Source organism: Arachis hypogaea, chromosome 17 (assembly GCF_003086295.3).
Source record: "Arachis hypogaea cultivar Tifrunner chromosome 17, arahy.Tifrunner.gnm2.J5K5, whole genome shotgun sequence".
NCBI lineage: Eukaryota > Viridiplantae > Streptophyta > Magnoliopsida > Fabales > Fabaceae > Arachis > Arachis hypogaea.
This window is the reverse complement of record NC_092052.1, coordinates 114,057,101-114,077,635: the sequence shown is the minus strand read 5'-3', so window position 1 is coordinate 114,077,635 and position 20,535 is coordinate 114,057,101. Positions and strand designations below refer to the sequence as shown.

General features: G+C 35.7%; 2 protein-coding genes and 1 pseudogene across 7 annotated transcripts; 2 read left to right on the top strand and 1 right to left on the bottom strand.

Moving 5' to 3' along the window:
- The first annotated feature begins 727 nt into the window (after positions 1-727).
- On the top strand, positions 728-7,061 carry LOC112765051 (uncharacterized). Of its 6 annotated transcripts, none has more exons than XM_025810913.3 (19): positions 854-1,595; positions 1,809-1,911; positions 2,180-2,219; positions 2,313-2,629; positions 2,853-2,930; positions 3,042-3,262; positions 3,487-3,579; positions 3,771-3,854; positions 3,964-4,074; positions 4,388-4,493; positions 4,599-4,661; positions 4,823-4,876; positions 5,057-5,114; positions 5,387-5,463; positions 5,851-5,921; positions 5,999-6,059; positions 6,165-6,224; positions 6,363-6,425; positions 6,660-7,061. In XM_025810913.3, exons 3-19 carry the CDS (start codon positions 2,180-2,182, stop codon positions 6,786-6,788), a joined length of 1,686 nt encoding a protein of 561 aa, XP_025666698.1. In that variant the 5' UTR covers positions 854-1,595; positions 1,809-1,911; the 3' UTR covers positions 6,789-7,061. The 6 variants fall into 6 exon arrangements, with proteins under 6 accessions (XP_025666695.1, XP_025666700.1, XP_025666699.1 ...); XM_025810912.3 differs by having other exon boundaries at positions 905-1,595; positions 1,824-1,911; XM_025810915.3 differs by lacking the exon at positions 2,180-2,219 and having other exon boundaries at positions 731-1,595.
- Positions 7,062-7,322: 261 nt separating this feature from the next.
- On the bottom strand, positions 7,323-12,076 carry LOC112763689 (uncharacterized; annotated as a pseudogene).
- Positions 12,077-13,561: 1,485 nt separating this feature from the next.
- Positions 13,562-14,061, top strand: LOC112763688 (uncharacterized). Its single transcript, XM_025809294.1, has 2 exons — positions 13,562-13,583; positions 13,724-14,061. The coding sequence occupies exons 1-2, from the start codon at positions 13,562-13,564 to the stop codon at positions 14,059-14,061; spliced, it is 360 nt and encodes a 119-aa protein (XP_025665079.1).
- Positions 14,062-20,535: the final 6,474 nt, after the last annotated feature.

Genomic DNA, 20,535 nt, shown 5'->3' with positions numbered 1-20,535 from the left:
AAATTATATAATAAAAAAATAATTTAAAAAAGTTACTTGAAAATTGACATGAGATGAAAGGAGAGAAGAAGTAAAATATAAGAAGAAAAAGTGACGAGAAGAAGAGGTTTTTCTTCATTGGAGTGAGAAATGAGAGAGGCGGGACCATGCGGTTTATCTAAGTTACACAAAATTCGCTGCACTAAAGGCGAACTTTTTACTTTTCATAAAATTCACTGCTCATTTCTGTAAGTTCGTTGATGTATTAGGTGAAGGTATTGCTGCGTCCAAAAAACTGAATCTCAAAAAATAAAGATGGAAAATTTGTTATGAGAAATAATGATTTTTTTTTTTTTCAGAAGAAATCCTCTTTATTGCTCGTACAAGAAGCCTATATTGCTGGTTAAGACAATCTATACGTGCTACAGTACTACCAGTCATGATCAATTATGCTCTATGAGAGAAGAACGCAACGTTGATACAGTTTCAAATTGTGATTAATTATTGTACATTAAACCATTTTCAGGCACGGAGACCGGACCACGTAACATCACTCTAATCAATATTTCCAATATTAACAGTGATAGATTGCCTCGTTTATTACCAAGAAAAAAAATAAGAAAAAGGAAAAACAATAATAGATCAGTCCATATCATGATGTAGATGTATTGTTATCACATCACATGCGCAAAACTTGTGTTGCTCGTGGCACAAGCGATTAAATAAAGATGGAAAATAAAAAGGCATTGGTATCGTATGATTCCGATTTTGATTTGAGTAGTTTTTTAATTTTAGTCACTTTATTTTTATTATTAGTTTCCCAAAAATTGTGGCCGGGATTTACTTATCCACGGCAGAACCAGAAAAATTGAGTAGAAAAATGCAAAAAAGCTCTTACCAGCACGGCTCCCTCGTGGTCCTCCACGTGGCATCATCATCATCATCTCAAATCCCAAGTCTCAACTCACGAAACGGAACCACCCTCTTCTCTCTTCTCTACCCTTCTTTATTTCTCCACCAACGTCGCACATTTTCCCCAACCCACCAAAGCACTGATATTGTCTAAGGAAGATGAATCATCATAGTAGACAAATACAATGCTAGAAGTAATAAATAGCCACTAAGGAAAGGGGGAATTAATTCCTTCCTGAAAATGAATTAATTTAGTACAATAGTGACTAGTGAGTGATTATTATTCATTTATAACCAATTCTAGGGGAGGAATAATCCTTTCCTGATGCGGTGCCATGTGTGATATACCTTCCAAAAATCGAAATCCAATTTTCCAACTAAGCTTGAATATTAAGTGGTAAGGTAAATGCTGGTGCAGCTGCATTTCCTAGCTGTAATTGCATTTGCACCTGAAACGCTCGTTTTGCAGAATCTGATTCCCTCGCAATCGCGGTTTCCACCTCCACGACCACCATCATCATCACCATGCCTATGCCTATTTAACAATCACTTCGCCATGCGAATACCGAAGAAGCCTTTATCGCTCTTTTCTCTCTCAACCTTCTCTTCCTATCAGCTCGCGCCTCTTTTCTCTTCCCGCCTTCGATTCTCTTCTGGAATCTCCGCAAAACCGCCTCGCTCTCTCGCCAACGCCACCTCACGAGGTTCGGTTTTTTCGTTTTCGTTTTTCCCTCTCGTTTGCCTCGATTTCCGAGTTTCCGTTTTCTTGCGCTCTAAGATTTTTTGGTGTCGCCTTGCGTTGTTTGTTTTAAGCAAGTCACTAGTTCGGTCAAGTCTTCATTATGGATTGGTGGTGGGAAATATTAGATTATAGTAGGAAGTAGGAGAACTTAGAGAATTGCTTTTGTTAATTTCAGAAGTTGAATTTCTAGGTGTTTCTTGGAGCCTAGCTTGGGGAATTCCTAGAGTTGGAACATAGCCTAGTGCATTGTGCGCTTTTAATTCTTTCGAAACTAAAAGGTAAGATGTCCAAATTTCTTTCTATTAATGCTATTTTTGTGAGGTCTCGCCATCTTGTTCTTTTGCAGTTTAACTTGTGAGAGTAATTAAAGTTTCAGGGTTTGTTGCTGCATAATTTTGTGCTGAATCATCTAATGTATATATGTACTTCTTTGTTCTAAGAGACTAATTAATCTCTGTTATCCTGAATAAATATATGTCTATCTGATTAACATGTAGCAGTTTTTATTTCAATGAAACCCCTAATTGTTGTCTTTTTGGTATGAAGATGTCTGGTTTGAAGACCAAGAGTGTGGAAAGTTCTTTAGGTTCATTTTAACACCCTGTGGTTGTTATCTATACCAAAGTGATTCAAATGTAATGCCTGAGTATAATTCTTTGTAATGGCTTAAATCTATCAGGAGCTAATCACTTGCATGCTAGACATCCAATGGATGGGAACAATGGTATTGGTGTACATGACCAAACTTTAGTGGATTTGCCTGCTGCTGGTAATGGAGCAAAGCCACATGTATGGTCATCATATCCTGAGCATGGATGTAAAACTGATATACGCAAGCAGATCTTTTGTAACCGGTCACTGAACATGAAGAACATCGTTGCTGTGGGATTTGACATGGATTATACTCTGGCTCAATACAAGCCTGAAACGTTTGAATCTCTTGCTTATCAAGGCACTATTAAAAAGTTGGTTTATGATTTGGGATATCCTCGTGAGGTTTGTCCAATTAATTTATGTAGCACTTCTTTCCATGTTTGATCATTTTTCTTCCTGTAGCAACTATGATGAAAATGCTGTTGGGGTTCACTTTGGTAAAGGATTTTGTTTATTCTACTGTTCTCCATGGGTATAATCAAATTATATTATGACGTTCTTGTTGTTGTTGCTGCTGCTGCTGCTGCCTGGTTATTTAGGGCTAAAAGCTTTACCTCTGCTGCAGTTGCTAAATTGGTGCTTTGACTGGAAATACATGGTCCGGGGCTTGGTTCTTGACAAAAAAAGAGGCAATATCTTGAAGGTTACACTGAACACATTTTCTTTTTCAATGATGAAATATACTGGCTAACTATGATGATAACTAACTTTTAGCTCCTGTTTGGTTGTTGAACTATTGGCTGTATGTATTTAGATGGATCGTCATAAGTATGTCAAAGTTGCCTACCATGGATTTAAAGAGTTGTCAAAAGAAGATAAAGTGGGGACCTATGGAAATACATTAGTTCGTGATTCTTTTGATGAGCCTGACTATGCTTTAATTGATACACTTTTTTCACTTGCGGAAGCCTACTTGTTTGCTCAACTGGTTGATTTTAAGGATGAAAATCCTGGAAAGATTCAAGAAAGTGTTGAGTAAGTCTTATTTTTACTTCAGTTCTTTTTTTTTTTCTTTTTTCTTTTTTTTTTTTTTTTTTTGCTGAACTTTTGTATGCTTTTTGTTTCTATTTTCAAGATGAAACCATATTAGGACTGCTGCAATCATAGTTTGTCTTGAAACCCTCCAATCGGCAGTAAATAATTACTAATATGAGTGTTTTTTGCTACATGCATGTATTCTTTTTGAATGTTCCTTCCAGCTATGCTCGCATGTACAAAGATGTTAGAGCTGCAGTTGATTTGTGCCACCGTGATGGAACATTGAAGCAAATGGTTGCTAAAGATCCAAAAAGGTATAACATAAAATTGCTAACCTATTAAAGTGAGAAATAAATGAACAATTTTGTTTGGGTGGTGAAATTTCAGATTCAGTGTAATAACCCTTTGTAAAACATGCTGTCCCCTAAATTTCTCGTAGTGTATATGAATTTTTTGATGAAATTATTCTGACTTGGTCATTTTTTGTGTATAAATTATATCTCAGGTATATTAATGAAGATCCTTCAATAGTTCCCATGCTTGAAATGCTCAGAGAATCCGGACGTGCAACATTTTTAGTGACAAATAGGTACTTATGAATTTTCTATGTAAGCCTTAAGAAGAAAGGGGTATTAATGACTAGTCAAACCATCTTGTGGTTATTACTGACGGATGGAACATTAATATGGCATTTGCAGTTTGTGGGACTACACAAACATTGTCATGAATTTCCTCTCTGGATCCAGTGAGGTAGATGGAAGTAAAAGTTTTGCCTGGCTTCAATACTTCGATGTTGTTATCACTGGCAGGTCATGTTCTTTTCCAAGGATCTGTATTTGTTTATGTTTGTTTGGCCACATCATTCTGGATATTGTGAATTTTGCCCTATATTATCAAATTATAGAATTTTCATTTCCACAACATGCAAGTTTTATTACGTCCCTGTATTATTCTGTGCATTGTACTTGCAATTTGTTTTCCTTTGATGAGATATCATGTATCACACATTTTATGAACTAGATAATTTATAAGAAACATACAAGTTAAAACTTAGAACATATTTTTATGAGAATATAACATGACTTTTCGTTGTTAACCCAATCAATTCTTCAATTCATACAGTGCAAAGCCAGGATTTTTTCATGAGGAAAATCGCGCCAACCTATTTGGGGTTGTGCCTGAGACTGGAATGCTTCTCAATACAGATAATGGCTCTCCTATGCCTCAGGTTAGCAGTACAGCAGATTATATTATTGATTTCTTCAATGGTCTTGTATGAAAACTTGAATCATCCTTTTCCTCTTTTTTTTTTTTTATTTTTTTTTTATGGAAGGTGGGTAATATCTCTGCAAGGTTATTCACAGAACAGAAGAATCATGCTTGTCAAGTATTCCAGGTATATTATTCATCATCTTACATAAAATTACAAGTTTTTTAAGTTTACGTGGAACGTTTTGAAGGTAGTGTTAATTTAATATTTCATCTGTATCCAATAATGGTTTGATAGTTGAGCATTTCATTCAGAATATATATAGTGATTATGACCTTCTATTGCAGGGAGGCAATGTTGCTCATCTGCATAAGCTACTTTCCATTGAATCAAGTTCACAGGTACTGTCTTTCTTTACGGAGTATACGTGAACAATTGGTAATAACTCACATCATTTTGTTTCTGATTTGACGAGTCGATTGTTTTAATATAATCGTGGTAGTTGATTTAAGAACTGTAGTAATTGTCGGTTGCTGCAATACTAAAGTTTCCTGTGAAAATTTGAATGCTTTTACATGTAGGTTCTGTATGTTGGGGATCACATTTACGGAGATATACTACGCAGCAAAAAGGTTCTTGGTATATCATATGATTCCTTCCAGCTATTATATTAAATATATTTTTGCATTCAATTCTATTAACTAGTCTTTTATGGCATCTCTTCTGGCTATGATCTGAGAAATAGTACAGATACATGAAAATCTGAGACTGAAATTGATTGAATTTTTCAAGAAATGAATCCAATCGCTGCTTGCTTATGTAGAATTCCTTCTTTAAAAATTTATTTATATTTGCGGATTCTTCTTGAAGTAACTTATATCTTATTGTGATGCTATGTGCTCAATGAGCAGGATGGAGGACCATGCTTGTAATACCAGAGCTTGAGAAGGAGGTTCAGCTGCTGTGGGAGTCAAGAGATACCCGCAAGGTACATTTAAATTTTATTACATATATTTTTTATTTTTATTTTTTTATTTTGAAAATTTTGATCAAATGGCCAGGATAAATTAATCCATAAAAGATTTGAGTTATGCTACACTACTAGAATTTTAACAGAGGTCAAGTACAGTCAATTGTTATCATTGAATAGAATAAAGTGGTAGGAATGCTACGCCTATCTAAGAGTCAACAATCATATCAAGCTTTTTGCTATGGTAAAATAGTTCTGGTTGTCTATCATTTTTAAGAATACTTTTTAATAGGCATTTGATGCTTTTAATAAGGCGTTCTTTTGAATTCTTATCCCTCTTGTTGATTGACAATTGACAAGCCAATACACATTCAGGAAGAATTTTACATATATAGTCTTGTACAGGAACTTCAATTCCTGAGGAGCGAGCGTGATCGCATTGAAGATGAGATACATCATTTGAAGTGGTCTCTCAAGTTAGTATAACTCTGGACCTCTCATAAGTCCTGCTCATTTTCTGTCTGCGGTCTTAGAGTAGTGCGTTATTTTTCAGATTCAAAAATCCAGATGGTGATGCCAAGCAGAAGCTATCTACAGAGCTTGAAAAATTGGAGGTTGGGCCTTTACGTCCATGCTCATCTCCTGCTTGAATTGCAATTTCAGAGATTTGATAATAAGTGACTGATTTTTATTATTATTTATTATCATTATTTTCTCAGCTTGAGAGGGAGAGTGTGAGATTAAGTCATCAAGAAGCTCAGCGAAAATTACATCAAAAGGTAGAAAATTCACCTGTTACCTTTTTCATTATCTTTAGTACTCTTTCTAGTAGTAGTGATGATCACAAACTTATAATAGTCAATGTATCAATTCTCATTGAATAGTAGATGTTGATTGTTCTTAATCTATCATTGCAGTTTCACGAGCCATGGGGTCAGCTTTTGAAAACTGGTTATCAGAACTCTCGTTTTGCTCATCAGGTAAAATGTGTGAATAGTCAATAGCACATTGCACTTGTTAAATTTTCCTCTAAGTTGCTGCTAGGGCGACTTTGCAGCGTAATAGTGTTAGACAAATCACATACCAACCCTTGCAAAATCACACTTTTAACATATCAGAATCATGCATGAAGAGGAGGATGCTTTTTATTCCTTAAACATTATCAAAATTGATGTTAATCGATTTAATTCACTTCCGTAATATGCGTGGTGCAGGTTGAGAGATTTGCCTGCCTTTATTCAAGCCAAGTATCCAACTTGGCGTTGTACTCACCAGACAAGTATTACAGACCCAGTGAAGATTTTATGCAGCATGAATTTGGCATTGTGGGATCTGGCTTATGAGCCACGTAAAATGAATGCATGAGTTCAGGGCAGCGTTCATTGGGGTTTCGAAAGCTGTGTTCTGCTCTTCTACAATTTGTTCCTCGTCTCCGCTTCCCTTCACTCTTTTTCTTTATCTTTTTCTGTGGGGTTACATGTCTTTCAATGTCCCCTTTTAAGTCGGTCTTTAAATGGCTGCTGAAAAAATGCTTACTAGATATTAGCCTTGTATAGTTTCATTAGGCGCTTTATAGAATGCAAGTGGTGAAAATACGAAGCCGCGATTAGATAAAATGCCTTTCTTAATTCAATTCAATATAAACTTGCATATTGTAATCTGTTCATTAGTTTTAGTTGCATAACAGGAGGAATTCATACTTTAATCTAAATAAGTCTGGCCGTTAATAGACAAATCATCCTAATCAACGTTGCTAGTTTGATTTTGATCGGAGAATAAAGTCAAGATAAATAGAATCTATTTAGTTTGATATGGTCTAATTGCTCCCCAGCCCTTGCTTCTGTGCTTTCCAATTGGTTTCCAACCAAGCATTTCTCTTTTCCTTTAAATAAACTGAAGCCGAACTCCCTTTGAACCTCCCTGCCCCAACTCTTTCTTTCATTCTCCAAAAACACTGGCAAATTAAGAGAGAGAGAGAGAGAGGACCGCAACAGATTCATACAAGCCCTTATAATTGACTGGACTGGGTGTAGGAGTAACTGAAGACTGACTAGTAATCCTTGGACTTAGTGTTCATCTTGCCTCTCGATGCCTTGCGTTGCCAATGGTTCAGGGAAAATTCCATTGGATGACCTCTTATGGATGGATGAGAGATCCATTCCACCACTACCTTGAGAACCTACTCTTCCTGAGTGTTTAAAGCAATTGGTACCCTCTCTGTTTGTATGCCCTGTGCCTGTGGCTGTAGAAATCTCTGATGAGCTCAGTCTCCAGCTACCCAAGATTGCAAAGCTCCAAGATCTAGATGAACTCGTTCTTAACCTTGAACTATAACTTTCTTCTCTGACAACATTAACAGGATTTTCCAAGGCTTTTAGGACATATCTCATAGGGGGGCGTTTAGAAGGCTTGGGACTCAGGCATGACTTGGCCACAATTGCCACTGCCCATACCTCTTCCAATAAATCATCATCTACTATTAAATTCGGGTCAACAATCTTACTTACTTGATCTTTGTCATATATACTTATGTCAGACAGGGTGTGCTCTAACCACTCTTTAGTGGCAGCATCGTCTGAATTACTGAAACCGATATTACCCGTAATGAGCTCTAGTAAAACCTTTCCAAAACAGTACACGTCCTGGGAACAAGTTGCAAATGATGAACCTGTTCATTGCCACATTAAGAAACGGACAACAATGAATTCCAAATGTTTCAATGAATAAAATACTTCTGTACTAACATGTAGCAGAATCAGAAGTAAAAGTAGGGAGTAATATTCCATGGATTAGCCTTATATGTAAAAAATTACAATTTTTATACATAAGAGTTGCTATTTACTCTTTACTTTCACCCCCTAACCAAACACAAGAAATTTCTTGGCGTTAATTGCATTGATTAATAACTAGATAAAAAAAACCCGTAAAGAATAAAGATTAAAGGTCATGTTTGTATCATTGCCCTGATGAAATCCACTGCAAATGTGGGTAAAGTAAATTACATGGGGAAAAAAAAAATTAAAGGCAACCTACAAGGGCATAAACCAACTTACTCACCAGAATTGCCTTGATCAAAAGATCTGCACATGATAAAATATTTTAAAAAATGTTAGCACGTTACAACTTCGTACAGCAGAATAAGTTTAAACATCAAAAGTAAATACAAATCAGTAAATATATAACAGTGTGTGCTCAACTTTTTTTTTTTGCACTTTGTGCCGCTTGAATATTACCTGTTAATAAGACTACATCTATCTTGTTATCTAAAGAAATTACAGGTATACAATTTCAGCCTCGTGATCCAATCCAGAGACTGAAATTTATCATCTGAACAGGTGATACTGTGCAAAGAAGTAGCCAAATCTCCATTTGGCATATATTTGTAAACTGAATTTCTCATGCTCGTTCTCCAAGCAGTGTCCCAAGGCCGGCACTACGGGTGGCAAGCAGGGAAGTCCGCCCTGCCAGAATCCCCTTTGGCGAGCTAGTCCGCCCCGCCCCGCCTAGTGATGCAGTCTTAGAATCCCACCCTGCGCCCTCTAACTGTGGGCTGGTTGATTAAACCTGCCAAAACTTTTTTTTTTTACTATTAACTACAAAATAATATATATAATTTCACAACCATATTAATAAATTTTTAATTTCTAAAAACATAAAAAAATTATTTTTTTTTATATTCACAAACATTAAAGTTTTTGTAATTATAAATATTGTCTCCAAAGCAAAATAAACATAATCCAAAACATAATTATAAATATTGTATCCAAAGCAACATAAACATAATCCAAAACACTCAATTTTCATCTTCATACTCTTGTAAGTTGGGTCGAGGGAAGTTGGATTTTAGCAAAAAAATTGTAAAAATACTCCCTTGCCAAAAAAAAAACTAAGCCCAGCGGGGAAGCCCGCTCCGCCCCGCCAAAGCCCGCAGTTTAAGCGGTGCGGGTTAGGCGGACTTTTACTCTTTGACGGTCCTAATTTTCCAATTCGGCCCGTTTTTTTGGCGGGTTACGCGAGCAGACCCAGCGGATTTAGGCCCGTTTGCCACCCCTAGCCGGCACCAATCTTGCATGTGAAACCTTACTAAATAGTCCTAACTCTACCAAGTATGATTCTTTCTTCAATACATTCAATTGAACCTTCTTTATAACCACATTACTCCACCTCCCAAGGATCCCAAGAATAGGTCTCTAGAATGACTGATACGTATTTCAAATGTTCATGATATGAAGAGTTCAAATGTTATTTAAAATATATTAGTTTATATTTTTAGAATATTTTAATTTAATTTGATATATTTTGATTTTGTTTATTTAATTACTAGACCGGGTCTTATGTATATGGGTTTTATAGTTTTAGGGTTTTCTTTGTTTTAACCTAATAAGAGGTTATAAATACTTCCTTAACTAATCAACTTGGGTTAGTCGAGTGGTCAGCTCACTCGTCCGTTTAAGCAAGTGTCGGGGTTTCGAATCCCGCCTTGTGCATGCAGCAACCCATCGGCTAACGGCAGCCGCAACGGATTAGTCCTTGACTTATCGGGTTGGGGGATACCGTGGAAAACAAAAAAAAATTCCTCCTTAGCTATTGTAGTCGAATATAGAATGATTTAGAGGTTTAAAAATCACTTTTTGGTTTCGTGATAAAACCATGATGTAGACAATTGAGATTGAGGAGTCCCTCTCTTGTTGCATCGGAGGATTGGGTATAAGGTTGATGAGTTCCTTTGATTCAATTTCCAAACTATGGCGTTGACAAGTTATGTTGAGGAGTCCCTTTTTTGTTGCGTCAAGAAATTGGGTAGAAAGTAGAGTGATTCTCTTTGTCCTCAATTTCAATCTATCATTTTTGTTTCTATTCAATTTTAATGTATCTTTTTTTTATTCAGTTTAAATCTTTATTTTTTTGTTTATCTTTTATTTCTTTATCAACGACCATGTTTGATTAAATTTGCTTCAGCAAAGTTATAAGTGAAATGGAGCATTTGCTCATAAGAAAAAGATTCACCCAAGCTAGCTTTAAACTCATGATCTTTAGGAGGTGCAGTAGGATTTTCCACTTCAGGATCAGTCCCCACATTTGTGGTCCCTCTTTGTCTTTGGATTGTAATGATGCTACCATGATTTTCACCTCTTTTTAGCAGAACTACAAGGACCGGTATAAGAATCATGATAAAGCCAAGTCCAACAAATATACCTACCAGAATGAATATTACTTCTTTATTGTTCCTTGACTTTGAATTTTGCAAGGGTGATTGCGCAGGTCCTTGAGCACTACCTGGACTAAATGCTAATCTCCTCTGAACATAGAACACCCTACATGCCCCAAAATTCCTCTGATTTGGAATCATCCTTAGGCAATTTCTAGCAAGAGCAGTAACATCATTATTAAAACCACCAATTTGCACCTCACCTTGGAAATAACATACCCCAAAATTCCTCTGATTTGGAATCATCCTTAGGCAATTTCTAGCAAGAGCAGTAACATCATTATTAAAACCACCAATTTGCACCTCACCTTGGAAATAGTTATTGGACAAGTCAATTACTTTAAACTTGCTAAGCAAAATGTTATTAAGAGATCCATACAACAAATTATTGGAGACATTAAAGGTGGCACCACTATAATTAACATTGTTTGAGGTAGCCAGTTTTGGCAAGGGACCAGTAATTTTGTATCCGGATAAATCAAGAAATTGCAAGTTGATCCCTGACCACAAGGTAGCAGGAATAGTCCCATCAAAAGCATTCTCATTTAGAATGAGAACTTCAAGTTTAAAAAGGATTGAAAACAAAACACTGGGCAATGACCCAGACAGAGAATTCTTGCTGAGATCAAGAGTGACCAAGCTAGAAAGGCTACCCAGATGAAGAAGGAGTGAACCAGTGAAGGCATTGTCGGAAAGATTCAAACTTTGGACTTTGGAGATTAGAAAGTGCAGCCAAACCAAGTGGAACATACCCAGATAGAAAATTACGAGAAAGGTCAATCCTTGTAAGGTACCTCAGAGAAGACACTGTGTTGGGAACTGTTCCGGTCAGGGAATTGTCAGAAAGATCAAGAACGGTCAACCCCGACAGCCTTCCTAGCTCCGAAGGCAATCTACCCGTGAGTTCATTGCCCGAAAGTGACAGAAACGTTAACTCAGTCAAACCACCAAGCGAAGAAGGAATCGAACCCGTGAGGGAACAAAACCTGAGATCAAGGACTTGGAGCTTGGTAAGGCGCTGCCCGAATCACTCGGGAATGGAACATTTGAGCGCGAAACCGGAAGCACTGAACGAAGGTAAGAAAGTGAGGTTCGTAAGAGAGTGAGAGTCCAGTGCCGACTGCTGAGAAGAAGTGAGGTTATTGAAGAGTATTGATTCTGGTTCGCCTTAAACCAGTGATGTTAAGGGCAACGACTCGACCGTTTCGACATTTTACTCCGGTCCAGTTCCGGCACGGTTCAGCTTTTTTATGGACCAGTCTTTGGGGCTAATCGGCTAATCCCCAACGACTTGCGAAGTTGTACTAACGCTTGCCTTTCAGTTTCAGTGGCGGTTGTTGTCGTTGAGCTGAAACCAAACTGGACGAAGAAGAAGAGTGTTATAAGTGTTACGAACACTCCTCGGTGAAGCTCCATGGCCATTATTATTGCATGTACGTAGGGGTTGTTTACCTATTACTGATTCAGTGATTTGTTTTTGTGAGAAGGTAACAGTGGTTTTGCATCGGATACTGCTTATTAGCTTCTTCGGAGTGTATAGTGTAGTGCAATTTATTCATGATGATTCAAGGGAGGGAGGTGATTTTGCTCTCCTCAACAGCCACATCACTGTCACTTTCAGATTCACCTGTGGTTATTAATGCCAACTTGTCTTCGATTCTATACTAGTTTTAATTTCCCATCTGTGTTAATCAACACTAACCCTGTCAAATTAGGATTAATCCGACTTAAGATTTTTTAGCAATTTTAACGGAATACTTTTTAGGTATCATTTCTAACATTTACATTAACCGAACTGAATTAAAACTAAAATTTATATTTGATATAATATTTAAAATGAGACCGATATCAATAAAAAAGAGATTGTATCACTTTATTATATATTCAACTAATAAAATCTTTGTGATCAATAAGTCAAAATCGATTACATAATCCAGAGAATGATTGTGGAAGGGACAATTCAAAAAGAATTCAAATTTAAGAAAATAAACGCAAACAATTATTTCGTGAGCTGATGGGCAAGTGACGCATTGTGAGATGATCGGGTGTAATCACCTATAAATTGACAATCCGCAAAAGAATTGAGGTAGTGTCAACAACATGGTGTTCAAGCAAGAAGACTCGATTGGTGGTCTTTTTTACTTAGGGTGAACTCAGTTTTAAAAGTTGGTAAACGTGATGTATGAGACAGTTATCGACGTGTTTGAAGGAACGGTTATTTTTAAGTCTGTTTTAAGGTCAACACGTGGAAGTATAGGATTGGTGGAAAGTGCATATAAATAAAGCGATAAGTTGTGAACAAAAAGATTAGAAATTTTACTGAGAAATAAATTTACTCTCTTACACATCCCAACGACTTTCTGTGATCTTGCCTATGTTAGCTTTCTGTGTACGTTTCCTTTCACACTTTCTTTTATGTTCATTTCAATTCTGCAATCTTTATTTTTTGCAAAGTTATATGTTTTGTAACATTGTTTATTAAGTTTACTTCTTTTCATCTTTGTAATTTGTACTCCGATTTGCTATGAAGTTTTAATTTATTTTGCACACATTTTGAATTTTTGAAAAATGTTCTTTAAAGTTATTCAAACAAAGTTTATTTTTACATCATAGATTAATTCTACGGAATTTTTCTTTCTTTATCATTGACAAAGTAAAATATTTTGATGCACATAAAACTGGTATCTGTAAAGAGGAGTAGATTTCGCTTCTAGATATTAGATTTTAAACCACTAGTTTAATTGTAGTTGATCATTACTTTTAATTACTAAAAATTTGCATTACAAATTAGCATGTCTAGTGGAATAACTTTATTAATTGTGCCAAAATTTTTGCTCATTTCAATGTCATCTATATAATGTTTTCTATTGTTAGTGCATGTTATTACACAGTGATAAAATTATTAACATGGCGGAAGAAATTTTTGGTAGTAAGTAGAGTTAAAGTAGTTGTTGCACAAACTTCTGCAAATTCAATATCACATGTAGAGGAAAGTACCCATAATTCAGAAAAAATTATGAAAAAAATATTGTTCAATTTAAAACAATGAAATTGATTCTCGATACATAGGTCCGTTTGAGATCCTGAAGAAGATCGTTTCTGTGGCGTATCAAGTGGTTTTACTGCCACATCTTTCGAACTTGCACGACGTATTTCACGTTTCGCAACTTCAGAAGTATACTCTGGACGCGACTCATGTATTGGATTTCGAACTAGTTCAATTGAAGGAGAATCTAACTTTTCAAGTTGCTCCGGTTCGGATTGATGATGTAAGCGACAAGAAGCTCCGCAGAAAAGAAGTTCAATTAGTTAAGGTGGCTTGGAGTCGATCAGGCATCGAAGAGCATACTTGGGAGTTGGAAATATACATGAGGAAGGACTATCCGCAATTATTCACAGGTAACTAAAATTTTGATGGCAAAATTTCTAATTAGATGGGTAGGATGTAAGACCTAAGAAAATTATAAAAAGATTAATTGGATAATCAATCATTAAATTAAAATAGTTAAAAAGTGTCCAGACGGGGTCGGAAATTAAAACTACATAATTTGAAAATCTAACGATGATATTTGGATTCGGAGAATTTTTTCAAGTGAGAAAATGTAATTTATTTCGGAAAAATGTGTAAAGGCACGTATCTGCTTAAATCCGTTCGGCACTGTGAATGAGAAAATTAATTTATGAGTGAATAAAGTTAAGAAATTAAAATTTATAATTTGGAAAAGTAAAAATGTTTAAAATGCAAATTAAAACACTTATCTTAAAGGTTTTTGCCTAAAGTTAGGCCAAACACACCAAAAATAAACTTGACCACAATTGGACCCAAGGCTCACTCACTAACCCACCCCATTCAGCCAAAGCTAGTACACATTATCCCAATTTCACCAAAACACTAACACTATGCCCTAGGAGAGAAGAGAGGAGAAGAAAGCTTTCACTATTCACTTCCAATTTAAATTGCTCATAACTTATGATCCGAAACTCCGATCGCCACATCGTTTATAGCCACGCGAAGTTCGTCTTCTCCTCTTCATTTATATTTAAAAATTTTGGTAAGTATCTCCCTCACTAAACTATAGTTTTGTTTTTCCTATGAGAATTACATTTTTGGCTTGTTTGTTCATGAAACTTGGTGATTCTTGTGCTTAGGAGAAGCTCTAGGTTGAGTTCTAGCTAAGTTTTATCACTAATTTTGATGGGTAAAGATAAGAAAAAAAATTTTCATGTGTTCATAAAATTTTATGAAGTCCTAGTGATTGAATACTGTGTATATTATATGAAAACAGTGTAAATTGAGTATTAAAGGCATTAAGTAATTGATCATTGGTGGTGCTTGAGCTTGGTGGAGGTGAACTTCAAGCTTAAACTTGGTGGAATTCAAGAATTGAGGATTTGATTTTGGCTTCCTAGAGGTACGGTTTAAGTTTCATTTAAATACCATGTAATGTGACATGAAGTCTTAGGCTAGATGCCCTTAGGAATAAGATTGAATTGTGTAATCGGATGGAATTGAAATGTTGTACTCGATGAATTGTTGAATTTGATTTTGGTTGGTGATTGGTTGATGTTATGATATTGTGAATTAAGTGAAATTATTGATTATGATTTATGAGTCGAATTGATAAATTTTGGGTCGGAGGCCGTGAAAGAAAAGCTTGGTAAGTTGATGGAATGCATTGAATGTTTATGCATGAGATTGAGATGATGATTATGTAACTGAGCATATGAAAATCTGGTAATAAATTGTTGAAATAGAGGAATTGATGAATTAAGATGTGATAATGATGAATTAGAGTTGTAATGTAAATTAAGTAGGCTTGAACTTGATTGAAAATAAAGAAGTGAATTGAAAAGTGACTAATTACTAGGAAAATTGACATTATAGGTCTTAAATGATTTTAACATAAATTGCGAATGATGATGGATCATTGAGGAGGCTTAAAATGTGGTTTAGATTGGTTTTGAAAAGAATGAGTTTGAGAAATGGTAAAAAAATTGAGTTATGCAGAATTTGGTTAAAAAGTGGTTTTTAGCCAATTTCGACGGGTTGTAACTCCGCGCTCGGAGTTCGGAATTAGATAAAATTTATCTCGAATTAAATCTTATTAAAAGATCTTTAAAACCATCTAAAGATGAGGGAAATAAAAATTTTGTAGAGGAAGTTATGGAGGTTTGAAAATGGGTGTAAAAAACTAAATTTTTAAGTAGCAGAAAAATTTGGGGTCACGCGCGCGATAAGCAATCTCGTGCGCTATGTTTACCTTCAGGCAACAAGTCGTGCGTAACACAAGCTGGAAAGTGTGTTGGGTTGTCCGTACGCACGAGGTATGCATACGAACAAGTCCTGTTTTCTTCAATAAGCTCTGTTTTAACTGTTTGGCCTTCCCGGCAAGCTTGTAAATTCCTGTAACCCCCTGTTTGAGATCCAATAACTAGTTCTAGGATTTGGAATGAATCCTATGCCTTTAACCATTTTATTGACTTTCCAAACTTCCATAAAACCCTATAACGAGTATAGAGACGGTGGATTAGAGAGTAGAAAGTGTTGGGAAGAAAACTATTGAGATAAATTGAATTGGAAGTGATTAAATTAATGATTGGATGAAGAAATTGAGTCTGATTAAAATGTACCTGCCTGGGTAGATGCGGTGGCGTTGTTCCACTTGCTCCGGAATGTAGTGAAATATACCTGTTTGGATAGATGCAGTGGCGTTGTTCCACTTGCTCCAGGATGTGGTGAAATGTACTTGCTTGGGTAGATGCAGTGGCGTTGTTCCACTTGTTTCGAGTTGTGGTGAAATGCACTTGCCTGGATAGATCCAGGGACTGTGGCCTGTGTCCCACTTGCTTCTGGTTAAGAGTAAGAGACTTTGTTGACCCTCCATCGCAAGATGTGACTGGGCACTTAGACGTTTTCGGATGTTCCCCATGATATTGATAAATGAATATGAGTATGAGCTTGTGGATGCACGCACCGAGAGACTGTCTAGGGTTCACTACCGGACATGTCGGATTTTGGATTATAACCGACAGATGAGCTCATTGGCCATAGGGCAGGCATGCATCATTTGTATTTGATTAATTTGTTTGTGTTTGCTACTTGTCATGGCTTGTTTAATTGTACATATTAAATGACTATGTGCTAATTTTTTTACCTGAATTTTACTTGTGTATTATTTGTTTGTCTTGCTTGTGTTTGAACATCTGAGAAGTTTCTCAAGCTAGTGTCGGTTGACGCTGAAGGCTGTTCTGTTTAGAGTTTGGAGAGTTGTGGAAACAATGAAAAAGGTGAATTAGATTAGAATTCCTTATGATAGTTGCCTAATCACAGACTAGTGAGAACTTATGATGGAAAGATTGCTCTATGGAAGCTTAAGATTACTTAGAGAGTTCTTGTTGTCTTATATTGTATCTATTTGGCATTTTTACCATACTGAAAATCTATGGATTGGGAGTTCTCATTCTGTATATATTTCTTATTTTTCAAATATAGATCCTGGTGCTCTGCGGTAAGCTAGAGTTTGTCTGGAAGACGGTGAAGTTCTCTTGAATTCTGTGTTGTATTTTGTTTAGATTTCTCTCTCCCCTTATTTTGGAAAACTTAAATTATGTATATATATATTATTTTGAAACCCTGCCTTTAGAGGCTTTTATGTATATTTGGGAGAGATAGAAATTATAATCATTTGTTTTTACTTCTATAACCCTAGCCGACTTAAACTTCGAAGGTCGTGACTAGTGGCTATCATACATACATACATACATATATATATATATATATATATATATATTCTATCTTTACTCTATTCTTCCTTTAAGTTTTAATTTTTATCCCACTTTTCTGAACGCGTTATATTCGATACTTATGTGTTTGCGCTTGCGATTTTCTTTAATTCCTTTTCAAACTTCTCGTTTAATAATTTCTTATAACTATATATGTATTATAACTCCGTCTTGAATCGTACCACCTTATTGTCATTGACTTATGACTCGAGTATAAGAATATGAATGGTAGGGTGTTATAGGGGGGCCAATTATGCACCCCGAAGATGATTTGGAAGTGTGCTAGTTGTGGTAAATAACCAACCACCTTTTTCTTATCCTGACATGAGTTGAGATTATCAAGTCGGCTCATCATCGACTAGTGCAAGATCGATACCTGCTTTTTTTACCACATACGGGTGAAAGCTATCACGATTTATTAAATTTGCTAACTCAACAAATGACTACCATTTTGAACCCTATTATGGCTGATAATAATACCAAGTATGATCAGTTGGCTAGATGGTCAAAAGAATTGCTAGGATCATAGATTATGATGAAGGACATGGTGATCCTCAAAATCTAGTTGGGTTTGATAATGAGGATATCCCACAAAACAACTCAGATGAGAAAGTTCATCCTCACGTTGTTCGACGAGGTCAAAAAGCTGATGAAGTTTTGAATAAAATTTAAGCTAATCAGCATGGTGATCAATATCAAATGACAAGGATTGTTGAAAACTCCCTTAATCGAGTAGGAATAAATATAGGCTTTATAAATCGATCCTATTTTGATTCAGTTGTCCCTTACGCAATCCAAATGGCTGAAGTGCCAATGGGTATAAAAAATTCCAAAATTATGACAAAAATTTTTCGGGGAAGCAGGTGAGTCTACTGTCGAGCACATTACTTGATATTTGGTCGAATTTGGGAATTTTACAAACAATGAAGATTTAAAAATAATTTTTCCCTTCTTCTTTTACAAAAAACAATTTTACCTGGTTTTTTAATTTAAGACACAATTTAGTTTTAATATGGACACAATTGAAAAATGCTTTTCATAGTCAATTTTATAGAGGGGAGTTAAAGGTAACTCTGACTGACTTATTTGTATTAAAGCAAAACAATGATGAATCGATTGATGATTATATGATTCGATTAAAAAATGCTCACAATTAAGGTTATGTATATATTCCTGAAAGCGAGATGGTCAAGATGGCAACTATGGGACTGGATTTAATATGCATCGAAAATTAGTTAATGTGCATATTCCTAACTTAGCTCATTTAGCTAAAAGAGATAGACAAATTGCGTTGCTTAAGAAAGAAAAAGAGTAGTTTAGAAAGGAAAGCAAATACAAAAATTATAAGTCTTTAGCTCGAAAAGAAAAAGTCTCATATATCGAAATGGAGTCTTCAAGTGAAGACTCGGAACATGAATGTGTCAAAGTCAATTTGGCTTAATTAAAGAAAGCTCTTCCTTATGTTTGCCTTTCACTAAAGAAAACTGTTATTTTTGATAAATCTAACAAATCAAAATAAAAGAGTGAAAAGAAGTATAGTTTCGATATTACGAAATCGGAACAATTTTTTCATGTGTTTCTTAAAGATAAGCAATTTGTTTTACCTAAAGAAAAAATCACGCCTCTTCCAAAAAACTTAAAGAAAAACCTTGTTGCAAATTTTTCATCAAGCAACTAGCCATTCAAGTAAAAGTTGTGTTCTTTTTAGGGATTTTGTTCAAGAAGCCATTATGGTGGGCAGACTGAAATTTGATGAAGCTAAAAAAGAGATGAAGGTTGACACTGATCCTTTCAACATAAGTGCTACTTTTGTGGAACCCAATTTTTTGGGAGTTAATATGGTTGGATTCACTTTTCTGGAGTTTGACACTTCCTTAGGATATTTTGAAGCCAATATTTGACAAGTTTGTCTTGGAGTGGGAGAAGGTTTGTTGGACTTCCTGATGCATCAAAAGCTAAAAGATAGAGACATTTTACTATGCACAAGGTGCAACGCTGTGTTTGAAAGGGAAAGGATGAAGAAATAATTGGCTCATAAAGAAGAGTAAGCTTGACAGCAACATCCGACATGGCGTTCAAATGGTCAATCTTCTCAAAACCCTCAGGATAACTATTCGCCTTCATTCCGTCGATCCCAGGCTATCAGGGTCAGATGGATAAAAAATTGTCAAAAATTTAGAGATCGGATATGCGAGAGTATCAATAGCAACAGGCTCGACGTGGCTACCACGGACGAGGTCGAGGATGTAGTCGTAACCCAAATCCTTAAGGAAGGAGTAGGGAAATTGAGGTGGTCTACAATTTTGTCGAGTTCATGCTAGTGTTCCTTCTACTTTGACATATTAAGGGGACAAAGCCATATGGATCGTATTATTTTTCCAATAGATGGTGAAACATTTGCCAAAGGAAAGGATCATGTGATCATCGAAGGGAAAGATAAAGTTGTTGAAACTTCATTGCCCAAAACAAATAAAACTAATACTGTTGATCCTGATGTCAATGAAGATTTTTTCGAGGAAGAGGGTGAGGAGATGGATGGTACTATTTCTATTATGCCATCTAAATTTGTTCGGAAATATGAAGGTAGTCTTAGTGGGGACTACAATCCTGAGTCAAGCGACAATGACATGTTGCATATTAAAGCAACTTTGAGTGGCATCCTCACTAACAAGGTCCTTATTAATGATGGTACTGTTATTAGTATTTTGCTAGAAAGAATGTTGCTTAAAGTCGAAAAACATATCGATGACCTTGTGCTGATGAATATTTCACCGACAAATTATGGTGGAGTTTTGACACCAGCAAAGGTTTAGTTACCCTCTTAGTTAAAGTGGGATCATTGACAAGGAGGAATGTGTTTATGATAGTTACTTCTGGAGCCAATTATAATGCCTTACTTGGGCCTGGGGTGTTCGTGATGTGGTTTAGTTCGCTTATTTAAGAAAAGTCATCCATTCCAATTTTATATTAATGCTTCGATTCGGTTTGGTTCAGTTTTTCAATTAATTCAAATAAAAATCTGTCCTACTATTTTACAAAGTTATAACATGAAATAATACAACACAATAACTAACAAAAGTCTTGATACAATGAAGTTC

Bases quoted from the DNA above. Each gene is read 5' to 3' on its own strand.
- LOC112765051 (XM_025810910.3), top strand. From the start codon at position 1,298: ATGCTGGTGCAGCTGCATTTCCTAGCTGTAATTGCATTTGCACCTGAA. The intron at 2,630-2,852 runs GTTTGTCCAATT...CCTCTGCTGCAG, and splicing joins ATTTGGGATATCCTCGTGAG to TTGCTAAATTGGTGCTTTGA. The intron at 2,931-3,041 runs GTTACACTGAAC...GTATGTATTTAG, and splicing joins AAAGAGGCAATATCTTGAAG to ATGGATCGTCATAAGTATGT.
- LOC112763688 (XM_025809294.1), top strand. From the start codon at position 13,562: ATGGCGGAAGAAATTTTTGGTA. The intron at 13,584-13,723 runs GTAAGTAGAGTT...CTCGATACATAG, and splicing joins GGCGGAAGAAATTTTTGGTA to GTCCGTTTGAGATCCTGAAG.